Source organism: Octopus bimaculoides, chromosome 4, assembly GCF_001194135.2.
Source record: "Octopus bimaculoides isolate UCB-OBI-ISO-001 chromosome 4, ASM119413v2, whole genome shotgun sequence".
Classification (NCBI taxonomy): Eukaryota; Metazoa; Mollusca; class Cephalopoda; order Octopoda; family Octopodidae; genus Octopus; species Octopus bimaculoides.
Genome location: NC_068984.1, coordinates 1,247,789 through 1,265,288, shown reverse-complemented (window position 1 = coordinate 1,265,288; position 17,500 = coordinate 1,247,789). Strand labels below are relative to the sequence as shown.

Sequence of the window (17,500 nt, the reverse complement as noted above, 5' to 3'; positions counted from 1 at the left end):
GAACTGTGAAAGTTGTACAAAGATGGTCAATGTTCAATTATTATTTTAAAAAAGTAATATTTTAACGATGGCAACATTGCTTTGATTAACAAATCAATGTTTTGACTGGAAAGTTATCAGTCAATTGTAAATTTTGCAATTTGCTGGAGAGATTCAGGGATTGTGCAGTTAAATTGTTGGCATGCTGATTATAATAAGTTTATGAGTTGAAACTAACTCACAGCCCGTGGAAGAGAGCTGTATACAAGGTGCATAACTCTGGTTGCCTTACCTGGTTTGTGAAACTCTAACAGCAGCAGATTTACTTCCTACTTCACTGAGTATTTCACAAAGAAACCTTTTCCGATACAATACAAATGTATAAATTTTCAAAAAAAGCGTCTCCTTTGTAATAAACACCATTGTCATTACCATCAATATTTCTATGTTTGATGCCTGCAAATTTACCTGTCTATCAAATCCTCATCTGGGAATCAACTCATGAAAGGATGAACAGTTGATGTCCTTCCAAAATCATGATCAAAACCATAATAGAGGACTACCAATGAACTCGGGGTCCCAGTTATAAAATGAGATGTGTGGTGGTATATCTGTCAGGGCGTCAGACAAAATGTTCCTTCCTCTAAATATTGTTGCTGTAGGTGTGCACAGAAAAATGCATTTGTGTGCAAATTTTATCTTTGCAAAATATCTGTGTCTGGATGTAAGTCTCCATCACTCAAATTTCTAGCTTAATCATGAAAACCTTATTGTGCCCACATTTCATCTTTTGCTAACTGTAAAACATGTAGACATGTACACAAGTCCACCAGTTTCAGGGAAAAGTGGACACGAATGTAAATGATAGTTTGAGAATTTATTTCTTTATGTTGATGTAGGGATCTCTAACCCAAAATATATTTATGATCTAGCTTATCAGTTTTCAGTCAAACCATCCAAGCCATGTCAGCATTGAAAACGGATGTTAAATGATGACGATGATAATTATATATATATATATATATATATATATATATATAATGCACACACACACACACACACACAATTTCACATCAGGGAACTTGCAAAACAAATATATAGATTATAGATTATTTAAGGAAAAGCTTGTGTAGTTGTGGAGCTGTAATGTCTGGTGTTGAACTACAGAGTAAAGTTTTTGTAAGTTTTTTACAGCAAGCCTAAGACTTGGGTGTTTTATTTCTCTCTCTTCATCTTTGCTTAAGTTCCCTTTCTTCATACAACCCTCAAATTGATCCTAATTCAACAACTTCACTCCATTATTTATTTTGCCAACACAAATAGCCATCAGCATCATCAGTCTCTTTTTTTTGTTTCTTTATTTAATAACTGTGCCTCATTAGTTCCCCCTACCCCTCATCTACTATTCACTACTACATCCACTCCTCAGCCCAGCCCAATCTTTACAATTGTCACCTACTCTTCCCTACATTCTTTATTCATCATCCACTAAATGCCTGTTCTTCATTCTTTATACTCATACCTTTCACCCATTCCCCATCTCTCACCCTCCCATATTCACTACTCTTCTAACCTCTACCCACTTACACTTGCAGTTCTCTTTGTCTCCACTTATTCATTTCTACTCCACCTGTCTCATGAGGTTTCACCCAGACACCTCATCCCTACGATTTTTATCTCATCCCTCCTCCACCCTGATCATCCCTACCCTCCCTTCAAAATCTTAGAAGCCATGTAGCCTCTCTACAGCAAGAAACTTGTTCTGCTTTGGCCCCTTCTTTTATACTTTAATGCCTTATTTCCTAACATAAAGTTGCCTCTCTTGGGGTTTGTAGTCTAGCACCCACTACACTCTTGGAGTGGTTGGCGTTAGGAAGGGTAACCAGCTGTAGAAACACTGCCAGATCAGATTGGAGCCTGGTGCAGCCTTCTGGCTCTCCAGACCTCAGTCAAACCATCCAACTCATGCTAGCATGGAAAACGGACGTTAAACGATGATAATGATGATGAATGCAGCCCCTGGAGCCATTTGATCCCATCAAACCATTCAACCCACGTCAGCATGGAACATGGATATTAAATGACGATGATCATAATTCCAGCTTCAGGTGTGTTCAAAACAAAAGCACATTTCACTCTTTGCTTCATAGTTTATGTAATTGCAAAATAAATAAACCCAACCTTGTTGCTTCAAAATGGAATGATTAACAACAGGATGGCTGTTTCATCTTGAACAACGTACTTGCTCTGACGACATGCAAAAGCTTACTTTGACAAAAAAACCATTTAGAGAATCAATAAACATCAAACAACAATAAATGAAAAACAATAAAATATTTCTGTTAGGAAATCATTTTGTTGTGTTGAGATGTGACACTGAGGAGAAAGTTTATGAGATGTGGCATTGAAGAAGGTTGTAAGTTGTAAGGGTCTGTATTAGCTTCAGCTTCTTGCTACTTGACTAATTTACTATTATTGGGATGATCCATTTTTGATGAATAAACTCTTTAATCTATCCAACATCACTATTGAAGTCCATCATCTATACATACATACATACATACATATGTATGTATATATGTATGTATATATGTATGTATATATGTATGTATATATGTATGTATATATGTATGTATATATGTATGTATATATGTATATATGTATGTATGTATGTATGTATGTATGTAGGAGAACGTACGAAAAAAAACAACAACAGACGAGGACAGGTGGTGTAAACAACAAAAGGATGTATTAGTATGACGCTCGGGAATACGGAAAGTCTTTAACGTTTCGAGCTATGCTCTTCAACAGAAAGAATACGGAGACAAGGAGAAAAACACGAGAAAAAAAATTGAATGGTGTTGGTCAATGGTCAATCATAGCTTGTGAAACAGTTCATAGCCTGCTTCCAATCCAATTGATGACAGGAAATGAGAAATTTTGCATAGCTTGGCCAATGTTGCAAACTCATGCAGGCATGCATAGCAGTCTGCTTGCCTGAATGTCTGTCTGCTTGCTTGTCTGGTTGCCTCTCTGTCCATCTGCCTATCTGCTGCTTGTCTTTCTGTCTCTTTATCTGCCTCTCTACCTGTCTCCCGCCTGTCTGTCTGTCTCTCTGGCTGCCTGTCTGTCTTTCCGTCTCTGTCTACCTCTCCACCTGTCTGTCTGTCTGTCTGCCTGCCTAACTTCCTAAGCCTTCTTCCCTTCCTCTCCCCCCAGTATAGTACCCTCCCCCCACTCTTCACTATATCAATATTACACACATGTTATCTTCGTCTGTTGATGTCACATAGAATGCACTGGTGCTGGTGCCATACAAAAAAGCATCCAATACAGTCTGTAGAGTGGCTGATGTTAGGAAGGGCGTTCCAGCTGTGGAAACCAAGCCAGAATAGGCAATGGAGCCTGGTGCTGCCCCTGGCCTTTACCAGCTCTGGTCAAACCATCCACTCCATTTCAGCATGGAAAAACGGACGCTAAATGAAGACGACGATCAGTCTGAACCTTTTATTAACATCTTTAGTTTCCACCTTTCATTGGCCATTCTGTAATCTTCTGTTATCCATAATGGATTAATAGTGGATTAATGATTTTCTCTTTTTTTTTCCCATAACTCCATCCAGATCTTTCAGTCTTTCATTGATATTTGCAATCTTCCTCCTCATTTTCAAGTTTCTTCATCATCATTTTGGTTACTAATGAAGGTCATGTGACTGAAGACCAACAAAGTATCTCTCAGCAGAATCTCTTACTCCCCACACACTGTGTCCTCTCACTGCCTGTTCTATATCTACTACAATGACCTCTGTTGCTCAGAATTAACACCTCCTAAGCCAACCTCAAGTACTCATCTCTTCTGCTCTGTCCCACTTCACAAACCACTCAGTCCAATCCTTCCTCTATTTCCTCCCACCTAATTTTTTACTCCTGACATATTACCACAAGAGTCTGTGCAGTCTTGGAGGTTACAGTGTATTTTCCTGACCAATTTCTGTCCCTACCATCCAGCCACAGTGAGGTCACTTTCTGTTATTGGTTATGTTTGTGGAAAATCTACAGAAACGACTCCTTCATCACAATTCCACCATTTTATCTTTATCCTACTGGCCACACCACTTAGTTCTTCAGTTCTCGCCACCACCACGTCTTAAGGATCTTACCTTATCATAACATTGTCTTCATCAAGGATACAACATATTACCAGTCGAGGAATTGAACCTGCAATCTTAGGATTGTAAGCTTAACACTCTAACCACAAAACCTATGTTCCTTTATCCTGAAGTAAGAACTTACAGTCCAAGTCAGTTCCTTTTGAGAGCCACTATTCTCATAGACTGGGACTTTTACATGTCTGTTTTGGCATAGTTCCTATGACCAGATGCCCTTCCTATCACCAACCACTTTACAGAGTGGTATGGCTGCATTTTCTTGTGGTGCCAGCACTAGAGAGGTTGACAGGCTTCTGTATACTTTGTCAACCAAATTTCACTGCCAAGGTTTTCTTCAACTTGATAGGGTTTTTATGATAGAAACCCTTGACCCCAATGGCACCCACTGGGATTGAACTTGGAATCGCTTTGATGTCTTGCTTGTCTCTGTATAGTGTCATAAACCCATTTCTTGTTTGATGTTAATGTCCTTGTGAAAGAAATGACTTGGCTTTCATAGTATCTATTTTTCTGATTTTAAAACCTCCAACTTCACACCTGTACAAATAATCGCAGACAGCCATCAGAAAATTGATTTTCTAAATAAAAGAATAAACAAACAAATAAGTTAAAAACGTCTTTTTTTGAATTTTTTTGTGTTTCAGTTTTCTAGTCCATTGTTTGAGAACAATTTCAATTGTGAGAATTCTTACCCGTTACCTGCTGTCTCCGATAATCTGCCAGTTGGTAGCATCCATGGCATTTTCAATATGTTTATTTATATTGGTAAGACTTTCATACATTTTATTACATTGTATTACAATATTTCTTTAACTCTTCAACTATCAAAGTTGTCTTTTGTTTTGTTTGTTTGTTTGTTTTTTCTTCCGGTTTTTGTATTTGTCTTGCAAGTGACTTGATCTGAGATCTTGGATTAACCCTGAGCAAACTGCATCATGGAAGAACCATTTCAGCCATTTAATAACATATAAAACTCTTAAAGACACTTTAGATTTAAATATATCATCATCATCACCATCATCATTTAACATCTGTTTTCCATGCTGGCATGGGTTGGACAGTTTGACAGGAGCTAGCAAGTCTGAGAGCTGCCCCAGGCTCCACTTGTCCGTTTTGGCATGTTGCAAAATTGCTAGAATGGCTCTTCCACGCAATAAATGTTATCTTTGCTGCTGCTGCTGCTGCTGCTGCTCCCATTGATCCTCAGTATCATCATTCACACCACTACCACCACCATCACCAACAGAAGCAGTGTGCTTACCTTTGCATTGTGCCAGATGGAAGGACTAGACTGCTACAGACATTAATTCCTTCTAATTGTTAACACAGAGTAGTAATGGTGTGTGTGACTGAAGACTACAGTGACATCTACCAGAAGTATATCAAATCTAATAAGAGTACTGCACCACATACTGTACTCTACTTTACAAAACTGTTACTGAAGTACATTCCATTCCACTGGAAATACCTTGCTGCACTCTGCTATACACTGTGGCCCTACACTGTATGACAACAGACTGAATGGCACCACATTGCATATGTCATCGTCATCATCTGTCCATTTTCCATGGGTTGGATGGTTTGACCAGAGCTGGCAGGGCCAGGGGCCACAGCAGGTTCCATCCATTGTCTCACACTGTATAACACTTCACTACACCACTCTAATAAAATGTATTATACTAAACTACATCACACGACACTGCTTCATACCACTTCACCAGATCTATGTCACACCATTTGGCATTTTCCCAGACCAATTTACACTTCATTACTGATTCCTTCTCTATTGTCTGGAAGAAAGGGACATTGGGTGTGACCTTTTATGGCCCCTTCAAGGTATGGTGCAGTTAGTTCTGAGATAAGGAGATAGTGACCCTCAGTATTTCACTGGTACCTTATACATTGTTTTTGGGAGGATGTAAGGCAGTGTTGACCTTGGAGAGATTTGAACTCAGAATGTTGAGAACAAGAACAAGAAGCCAGGTTGAGCAGAACCACTGAGATGGGTTTCATTGGACACTGTCTGAATTGCAGTAGCAAATCCATTTCCTGCCTATTTCAGCCCATTTGTTTCTCTTCAGGATTGCTCTTTGCCAAATGTCTGAGATGGTGGTTGTGTTTATTGTGAAAAAATTGCTGCTAACAGCAAATCCCATCAGTTTGCAAAGCATGAGACACTGACAAAGATTTGTTTGACTTTCTCACAAGTCTACATATGGATTGCTTTTATAATTAAATTAGTGTCGACATATTTAATTCAGTGATTATACAAAGCTAACAAGAAATAGTGTTGTATTAATTAACTGACTAATAACAATGTTACATTAATTAGCTACCAAATAATAATGTTATGTTAATTAGCTAACTAGAAATAAATTTTGCAATGTTGGTATTTGTGTTCTTGAGGCAGACATGGAATATATGCAAAGTATTATTTTGAGATTGAGTCACTATTAGAGATGCTAGTTTCACATGATGAACTTTTGGTAATCAGCCTGATGGAGCCCAGTCTCCACTTCCAGCTTTTTCCCCACTAGTGGAGACAAACCCAGTAGAAGAGATAAAATGTTACTGCTCACCATTTTAATGTCCACTTTTCCGTGTTTGCAAAGGATCGACACGATTTATTGAGGCAGATTTTTCTATGGTTGGATGTCCTTTCTGTCACCAACACTCCCTTTTCTGTTTCCAATCAAGGCACTATTTCCCCTCCATGGCCATATAGGTCTGTGCAGAATATTGGAGATAAATGACATTGCTCAGATGATGGTGACAACCATTTTACATGATGTCATGGCAAGGGGACACTCACACCCACACCCACACACCCACCCACACACACACATTTTAGTTTCCCTTGTACCAAATCCACTCATCAGGCTTTGCGCTCTAGTAGAAGACCCTTGGCCAAAGTGCTACACAGTGGGATTGAACCTGGAACCCTGTGGTTGGAAAGCAAACTTCTTAACCACACAGCCACATCTGTGCCCATTGTTACAGTAATAAGCTGTTACCTTGTGCAACCCATTTACAGCCATATGGACTGGGCTGTGTCATGTGATGTCCTGTTCTCTCTCAGTTGATTGTCCAATAATCTTACTCCTTTTTGTTACCATGTTTCTGCTGAAATATTTCCTCTTTATTTCAGTTTATTTAAAAAATAATGAAGGATGGAATCAAATGCCTTTGTCGTTATTTAAGCTGGTGTCTGGAGCATAAAGGAACCCCAGGTTTTCCTGGGAACTTTTAATATTGATCCCTTTCAAACAGGAAGTTTGTATCATAGAATTAGGGGTGGCTTTGGGCAGGTTAGTATCAAACAGGTTCAAGTGAAACAAGGAATAAAAACCAGGTCATGGGGTCCATTTCTGTTCTGTGATGCTTCCTTGTTTAATTAGGAACCTGTTATTTATGCCACCACCACCATGACCACCTCCACCATGACCATCTCCTCTACCACAATGACCACCTCCTCTACCACCATGATCACCTCCACCACCACTGCAAATGCTCTTTGTAAAATGTATTTAGTAAAAGTAAAGAAAGTTGACTTTAACATAATCTTTTTTTTTATATTTATTAAATTTTTTTTTTTGTCTTTTTAGCTCGTTATGTGTACCATATCCCAGAATGGTTCCATCATCTACTTATTATGTTCCGAATGCTGTTGAAACGCACCATAGAGAGTTATGTACAGTATTATATTCAACAGAAATGTTTCCAGATCTGTCAGGAGCATCGGTTGGCTTATTATATCAACATTATTAAAAGTAGGTCTATTGATTACAGTTTTACACAGAGAAATTGTCAAATTACTCTCTCATATACTATTTAATTATATACCATTGTATTAATCAAGTTTCGAAATATAGCAGCCATATTTATTTATTAGGATTATTTTTTTTGTTTATTGTTTTTCTTTTTATCTTTTATTGTTTTCATTTTCTTGTTTTTTTTTTTTTTTTTTTTTTTTTTTTTTTTTTGTTCTTTCCATTAGTTTTGTTTCGAGAACATCTTCGGTTTCTGCAGGAAATCAATATAAATGGATAGATTTAATGACAACTTAGTCTTATCTCTAATGAATGTGGTAAATAAGAAACTAGACTTGTCATTTCTATATTATGTATGAAGAAGATGAAGAAGAAGAAGAAGAAGAAGCTGTGTATATATTTTGTAATTGTAGTCGATAGATATAAAGGAATTGTAACGGTCGAGTGAGGAAGGTGTTGTTTGCTTCTGGCCTGAACACAAGTCACTTTTCTACCATTATTGGCACTTAGCTGCATCTTCTTCTTCTTTAAGTACAACATTGATCTCCATTGATCTCCATTGATCTCCACCACACCAGACCCTTACTCCCCACTTCAGAACAACCAACAAAAGAGCTCACTGGGCGGGGCATTCCACTCTTTGGAACTTACTGTGTACTTCTGTAGTTTGTTGTGGCTTAATGGAATCTTCTCAAATGATTTGGATAATTTCTTTTGAATAAACCCAAGGTCAAAATGTTGCAGGGAAATTAAAAAAAGAACTATTTTTATATCCTGCAACATTCACAGCCAGGAATTGGACACCTTTGTTCTGCCGATGCTGGTTCCCTGCTTTCATAGAGGATTAGTTAATTGTGTGCACTTGTGCACATGCATGTTTTTGTGTGTGTGTGTGTGTGTGTGTGTGTGTTTTCTTTTGTTTTTAAGTTTCTTAATTCTTCCCTTGAGAAAGGAACTGGTTTCTAACAAAGATATAAAGCTCCATCATTGGAATGGGGATAACAAAAACATCACATTTTAAACCTGAGAAAAGTCTTGCATATATTTACTGTTCCACTTACAAATTGTATTTGTAATGTGTGAGTTAGTTGGCTGATTTCCTTTTCCTGAAGATCCAAGCTTATCCAGATTGTCACTGAGGCATTTGCTCACAAAACCAAGCACAACAATCATTATTGGTTTAAATGTGAATTTATAATCTGGACTGCCAAATCAGATTGGAGCCTGGTGCAGCCTTCTGGCTTGCCAGTTCTCAGTCAAATCATCCAACCCATGCTAGCATGGAAAGCAGATGTTAAACGACGATGATGATGATGATGATGATACAGAAACTGGAGGTTTTGAAACAGTTGTCCATAGTTGTCCTCTTTCTCTTTCATTTTCAAAGAGATATTTACATGAGTTGGGCATCTGACATCTAAGGCAGTTCATACTTTTCCTCCTCTTTCCCAAACAACAATATCCAACCTGTTATATTCACACTTGACCAATATTCCTTGTGCTGATATTTGTGTATATATCCAATAATAGTGGGGATTCTCTGTATTTATTCCAGGACAGTTTTTTTTTCTGAATGATATTGTATATTGTTTTTGCAAGAAAGAACTGTCAACAGTCCAGGGTAAGCAGCAGTTCACTGTGACCTATTGGCAGAGAGCGTTTAACCCAATGTAACAGGAATTGTATTGCATCTTATGAATACTTTCTTTCGCCCTGCCTCGTTAAATTATTTATTGAACACCAGAATATAAAAGGTTACATCTTGGTGTACCAAGGGCTTCACTGTCTCGTTTGTTTGTTGTGTGTACGTATGTGTTTATATTGATACATGTCTATGTTTCCTTTCTTCCAGATCTTTTGTTCTTCGACACTGATCCACCGAGGTAAGCCACATTCATATATTTACTTTACATATTTCAATAAAACAATATCACTAAACACAGCATCAGAGAAATGGTTTAATTAAAGGATTATAGAATTAGGGTACTCTCTCCACAGATCCTTTGGTACTCAGTTATTTGTTGGCAAGAAAACTTGATAAATTCACAGTGCTGGTCTGTTGGTCTCAAAAGTCATTTAGGCCACAGCTCTGATATTATTATCTCTGAAGATTAAAAAATCAAATTCTAAAATGTCAACAATATTATCTACTATTTTTAGCAGATGGCATGAAACCTTAACAGTTTTATGTAAAGAATTTCAGTTAGAGATGCTATCAGATATAATCAGAACTACAGTCTCTCTTTCCAGCTCTGGTAGCCATATATCTCTCCTACCGCAAGGCCCCTGTCCTTCGATCATGCATTAACTTCTCAACTCCTGGCATAAAGCCATCTCCCCACCCCCTCTGCTACAGCCCCATTCACTTGGTCTTTTCCTTTGTCTTGTGAGTTACTTGCTGATCTCACTAGTGTCAGTGCCATGAAAAATGCACACAGCACACTTTGTAAAATGGTTGGCTTCAAGAAATGCATCCAGCTGTAAAAACTGAAACCGAAAGTGGAGCTCGATGTAGTCATCTGGTTTGTTGAATCCTCTTGAACTGTCCAAACCAGAAGACGGACATTAAATGATGGATGACCAATCAGAGACAGCTTGAGGTTTTGATTTTTCAAGCCCTTTGAAAGATGAAATCTTAACTAAATTCTGGCAAGATTTGAACCAAGAACTACAAAGACTGAAACTAAACACCGTGAACTTGATGTTCACATTAATGGTTTTAGTATTTACCACCAATTGTTCCTAAAGTTCGTCAATATTTCATTGAAAAATTCTCATTATTCTGTAGCAGTAATTAAGCTGAGGCAGCAACAATAAATTATAAGTTGAATTAAATTAACGATTTATGTTTCTAGACTTATTGTTAAAGAAATCTCTCTAGACTGATAAATACTGAAAGGAAATTTTTAAAAGTAATTTCAATAGTTTCAGACCTGTGTTTCTAGTCTTCAGCACGACCATTTATTCTGTGATTATTTCTCTGGGTTTTAACAATTCTTTTAAACTCAAATGTATTGAAATTGCCACAAATATGGAATGGCTGATTAATTACTTTCAGTATTTAATTTCATGCTTTATAGATCTTAGTTTTGTTCTCATTATCATCACCATTGTTATTTAATGTCTACTTTTCCATGCTTGTATGGGTCAGACAGAATTTATTCAGGAAAATATTCTGCCTCTGGATACCCGGCCTGTCATCAACCCTTATCTGTTTCCGAGCAAAATAACTTTTTTCTTTCGCCAGACATGTTTTTCACGGAAGACTGGAAATGAGTCACATTGTTTAGATCAGGGGTTTTCAAACTGTGGTCCGTGGACCACAGGGGGTCCGCAAAGACAAGACTGGGGGTCTGTAGACAGCAAATACTTTTTATGGGCAATTTGATTTTATATAATGTTTTTTAATCGAAATCTTTTAATTGACAATAAACCTATTTGTTAAATACTGTTAAATAAATAAATGTTAAAATATGTTATTTTAAGCAAATATTTATGTATAAATTTCATAAGTGTTTATAAGGAAATCAGACTAAAAAACAGGTGTAACACTAATGGACAAATAGTAAACAGTATGCTAATGTTAATCGAAGTAATTATTTTCTTTTAAGGGTGATGATACACCATCATCATTGTAATCTGTTTTAAGTACGTCTGCTCCATTATCTCTTCTGTATAATTCTTTAGGGAGTTCAAAGAATAATGGTGCTGTGTGGGGACCAGCATGTCAAAGAATTGATCCAACGTTTCCTTTGTATGTTGTAAAAGGTGACCAAAAGGGGTTGAAGTATGATTTGCACTCTGACCTCTTGTAAATTCCCTCATCAGCAATGACCACCCCCAAACACACCCATGGATTGGAGGCTTGTGGCCTGAGTGGTGCAAAGGTGTCATCCACCCGGGGTGGTGACTCACCAACTAATGGTGGATGCAGTGATGTCATTCATGTGCCATGCCGTCAGTCATCTACTATACCATCACTCATTACTATACCATCACTCATTACAATAGCATCAGTCAATCGTAGTCACTCTCCTTTCTTCTCAATATTGGACCATTCATTCACCATTGTTGTTGCCATCATTGTTTTTACATTCACCTTTCCATGTTGTCATGTGATTGACATCTATTTAATGGAGCATCTCACCACATGTTGTAGTCCTTCTTGGATTCCATCTTTGTGACATCAAACATCACTGCTTCTTCTTAACTTTCTTCTTGCTTCCTCTTAACTTTCTTCTTGCTTCCTCTTCTGCAGGCTCCTCCTCCTCCTCTCAGTTTCATTGGTTCACATTTTTTCATCCCTCCATCATCATACTACTACTACTACTACTACTACTACTACTACTACTACTACTACTACTACTGTCATGGCAAGTTAACAATAGTGGTGGGGGAAGAGGGTTTTATGTGTGTCATTATGTAAATCAGAGGACAAGATACCAAATGAGAAATCAATAGATCAGATGAAACAATTGAGGAATTTTTCCTTTCATTTGTGACACTATTCTTGCTATCCACCCCACCCCTTTCTCAATCCCTAATTCTTTGTCCTCCTGCTTTATCTGTCTCCTTCTCTCAACTTCCTTTCTCACTATCCTTTCTTCTTTCTATTCTGATATCCTCCTCCCCCTACACCCCACAGCTCTTCTTTCCTTCATCAATGGCTAATGATGATATTTAAAATTCTTCATTTCCCATTTTCTCTTCCTGCATCAGACACACACTCTTTACTTCCTTTTTTGTCTTGCATTGTTTCAACCATAAAAGAAGTCCACAAGCTGGCAGAATCTTTGGCACATTGGACAAAGGGCTTAGCAGCATTTCTTCTGACTCACTCAAATACTGCTGAGGTCAGTTTTGCTGGTCATCCTTATGGGGTCACTAAAATAAGTACTAGTGAAGTTACTGGGGGTTTATATTTGGTGTATGCAATTGAAACCACATAAAATGAAATTGCCATCTGTGTATCATACTAAACGTATACACACTATTAAAGGGAATGATGCTGTGGAATTGCTTGAGATAAAAATCTCTTCATGGACTCGTTCTGCCAAAAAACGCAATATATATGTGGGAGTGGGATGAACATCATTGCTTCAATGCCTCACCAAGAACAACAGATGCATTTCGTATTCCTTGAGGCTTCTCAGTGCTATCAACTTAGAGATTTTTTTTCTACTGTCTGGCAAGCTTCTGTAATACCAGTGAATTCTTTATTCATTATATCCTACATATATTCTTTTCTAGTCTAGGCACAAGGCCTGAAATTTTGGGGGAGAAAGCCAGTCAATTAGATCGTTCCCAGTACGCAACTGGTACTTAATTTATTGACCCTGAAAAGACAAAATGCAAAGTCGACTTCGGCGGAATTTGAACTCAGAACATAAAGACAGATGAAATATCACTAAACATTTCTCCCAGTGTGCTAACGTTTCTTATTTCTTTATTGCCCACAAGGGGCTAAACATAGAGGGGACAAACAAGGACAGACAAAGAGGTTAAGTTGATTACATTGACTCCAGTGCGTAACTGTTACTTAATTTATCAACCCCGAAAAGGCGAAATGCAAAGTCGACTTTGGCGGAACTTGAACTCAGAACGTAAAGACAGATGAAATACCGCTAAGCATTTCGCCCAGTGTGCTAACGTTTCTGCCAGTTCGCCACTTTGTATGTTCCATGAGTCTTGTGGAAAGCGCTGTTGGATGGAATGTCATTTCTTAAATGTTTTTTCCTTCATTTTAAATCAACTGATTAAATTTCACCGTTGCTAGTTGACATAGGGTGATGAAACTATTGCCAGCAGAATATATCCTACATATATTGAAGCATGAAATTCATTGAAGCAGACGACAATCGAGTGCACGGCATTGACAAGCCTCAAGAAGAACAAAAATGCCTCTGTTGTTCTCATGATTCAATGCAACAATGATGTTTGTCTGGCTTTGATATATGTTGTGCTTTTAGCAATGAAAGTCTATGAAGGAATTTTATCACAGACAATTCTACAGCATCATGCCTTTAAATGGTGTGTATACATTTAGTATGATGCACAGGTGATGAAGAGCACACACACACACACACCTACACATACATAAATTCACAATATTTGCAATACTTAATTCTTTTGGCACCAACCTGCTCAACACCATCTTTTTTTATGATAAAAGAAAAAAAAAATTTCCCATAAAATTATTTCTATTTAAATTAAAACTTCCCATTATAATTTTGTGCAAGAACATCTTTGTTAAATTATTCTCCAAACACCTGATTAATAATGGAAAAGTTAATTATTTGACTAAATCTTGAGTATTTTCAAATTTAATTTCAGCATGTAGCCAGTTTATTTGATTAGAAATATATTGTAAGAGTTATAATGTACTCAGAGAATAGCATCAATAATTGTTGCATAGCCATCTCAATTGTCTTTGAGTTCTTATTGGAGAGTTTTAAGTAATTCTAACAACAGCAATGGTAGTAGTAGTAGTAGTAGTTGGTGTTGTAGCCATGAAAACAGTGACAGAAATGGTAGAAGTGCCACACTAAAGTCTTTGAATTATTTTCATCCTTTCGCCCATCATCTCTTCAGAATTAAGTACCAGTTATATAATAGTGTTGATTCGGTCAGTTATATTCCTGCCAAGTTAGCAAATCAGTGAATAGGTCACTAAATAAATAAACATTATTGTTGTTGTTGTTGATGTTATTAAGATGGTGAGCTGGCAGAATCATTAGCATGTTGGACGAGATGCTTAGTGGTATTTCACCCGTCACTATGTTCTGAGTTCGAATTCCATTGAGGTCGACTTTGCCTTTCATCCTTTCAGGGTCAATGAATTAAGTACCAGTGAAAAACTGGGGTCGATATAAGCGACTAATCCGCTCCTGACAAATTTGAGACCTTGTGCCTCCAGTAGAAGGGATTATTATTATTATTATCATTATTATCATTATTATTATTATTATGAAGGCAAGTTGACAGAATCATTTGTACACCGGGCAAAATGTTTAGTGGTATTTTGTCCGTCTTAACATTCTGAGTTCATATCTTGCTAAGGTCAACTTTGTCTTTTATCCTTTCAGGGTCAATAAAATAAGTACCAGTTGAGCACAGGGGTCGATGTAATCGACTAGTCCCTTTCCCCCAAATTTCAGACCTTGTGTCTTCAGTAGAAAGTATTATTATTATTATTATTATTATTATTATTATTGTTGTTGTTGTTGTTCTTGTTGTTATTATAGATGTCGCACAGTATACAATATTGTGATGTTGATTGAAGATATTGTGTCTACCGGGGGTGTTTGTACTGTTTGTCAAGTCACAACAAGGATCTCAGACAGACAGTACTTTACGCAATATGTGTGCAATTCCAAGTAACGTTGACTTTTGCAATACACGTCGATTTTTAGGGTATTTCTAAGCTTTCTAGATTGGGTGGTATTGAACTCAATGCTCCGATGACAATAGGGATAACCTTTATGTTTGACTCTTGTAGCTGCCACATCTTAGCGATCTCAATTCTCAGGTCTCCATATTTATCCACTTTTTCTCTTTCTTTCATGATATGTTGACTACTACTACTACTACTACTATTATTATTAGGGTGGCAAGCTGGCAGAATCGTTAGCATGCTGGACGAAATGCTTAGTGATCTTTCATCTGTCTTTATGTTCTGAGTTCAAATCCTGCTGAGGTTGACTTTGCCTTTCATCCTTTTGGGGTTAATGAACTGTATAGAGCTGTAGATGCCATTAGTAAGGTAAGGGTTAACAATGAGTATAGCAAAGACTTCCGGGTAGAAGTAGGGATTCACCAAGGATCAACCCTCAGCTCCCTCTTATTCATCAAAGTCCTTCAGGCAATAACAGAAGAATTCAAGACAGGCTGCCCCTGGGAGCTCCTCTATGCTGATGTGGAAGCAAGGTTTAGAATTGGAGGGCCTTAGAGTCAATGTTCCAAAATCCAAAGTCCTAGTAAGTAGGAAGGCGAACACATCACAAACCCCTTCAGGTAGATGGCCCTGCTCAATCTGTAGAAAAGGTGTAGGTAGAAACCCCATAAGATGTACCCAGTGTAAGCTATGGACACATAAGAGGTGCAGCAACATCAAAAGAAGGTTAATCAGGAAGATAGCTTTTGTGTGCAGATGCACAGGGGCAATAAACACCACAGATGCTCAGAAGACTGATTCCATCACATACCAGAAGGGAGAAAATAGAAGTAGTTGATAACTTCTGCTACCTAAGTGGCCAAGTCTGTAATTGGGGTAGATGCTCAGAGAGCATTGCCACTAGAATAAGAATAGCCTGGGCAAAGTTCAGAAAGCTTCTACCCCTATTGGTGACAAAGGGCCTCTTGCTCAGCGTGAAAGGTAGATTGTATGATGCATGTGTGCAAACTGTCATGCTACACAGCAGTAAAACATGGACCATGACTGCTGAAGACATGCGTCAGATGTGGCGTGCAAGAGATGACTGTGCTGGTATGGTCATGTGTTGCATATGGATGAGAAGAGCTGTGTGAAGAAATGTCACTCCTTAACAGTGGATGGACCCCGTGGAAGAGGGAAACCCAGGAAGACATGAAGCATGACCTCTGAATGTTGGGCCTCACAGAGGCAATGGCAAAAGACCGAGATATGCTTTGATTGAGAAGACCCGGCAAGGAGGGTGAGATCACAGCCATAGCCTAAATCAGTGTCACGTAACCAGCCCATTTAAAAGGTACCTTTGAATCGTTGGGTGACATTCCGTGCTTGAGGAGACTTATTGAGTCAAGTAAATCAAAATCAAATCAAATCACAATCAAATGGAAATTGTAGCTGTGGCCAATGCCAGTGCTGCCTGACTGGCTCCCATGCTGGTGGCATGCAATAAGCACCATTCATGCATGGTTTGTTGCCAGAATCACCTGACTGGATCCTTGTGCCAACAGCACGTAAAAAGCACCCACTACACTCTCAGAGTGGTTGGCATTAGGAAGGGCACCCAGCTGTAGAAACATTGCCAGATCGGATTGGAGCCTGGTGCAGCCATCTGGTTCACCAGTCCTTAGTCAAACTGTTCAACCCATGCTAGCATGGAAAGCGGACGTTAAACGATGATGAAATAAGTACCAGTTGAACACTGGGGTCAATGTAATCTTCTTAGTCCCCTCACCACAAATTCCAGGCCTTGTGCCTAAAAGTAGAGAGGGTTGTTATTATTATTATTATTATTATTATTATTATTATTATACCCTATGACTGGTGTAGCAGCATCATAGTCAACTGCTACAAAGGTAAAGGGGATGCTTTAGATACAAATAATTACAGAGGCATCAAGCTGTTAGATCAGGTTATGAAAGTTACAGAGAGGGTCATAGCCCAACTAATTAGGGAGCGAATCAATTTAGATGAGATGCAGTTTGGGTTCGTGCCAGGTAAAAGCACTACTGATGCCTTATTCCTAGTGAGACAGTTGCAGGAGAAATACCTAGCTAAGGATAAACCTCTGTACCTGGCTTTCGTTGACATGGAGAAAGCCTTTGACAGGGTCCCCCGATCCCTTATCTAGTGGTCAATGAGGAAACTTGGGATAG

General features: G+C 38.2%; 1 protein-coding gene across 4 annotated transcripts in view; it reads left to right on the top strand.

The window, feature by feature from the left end:
* Positions 1–17,500, top strand: part of LOC106869038 (sorting nexin-14) — a 147,039-nt gene that overhangs the window by 89,361 nt on the left and 40,178 nt on the right. For all 4 annotated transcript variants that reach the window (XM_052966848.1, XM_052966847.1, XM_052966846.1 and 1 more), the window contains 3 exons: positions 4,793–4,913; positions 7,754–7,918; positions 9,771–9,801. In XM_052966848.1, the coding sequence (XP_052822808.1) occupies positions 4,793–4,913; positions 7,754–7,918; positions 9,771–9,801 (317 nt within the window). The remainder of the gene's footprint in view (positions 1–4,792; positions 4,914–7,753; positions 7,919–9,770; positions 9,802–17,500) is intronic.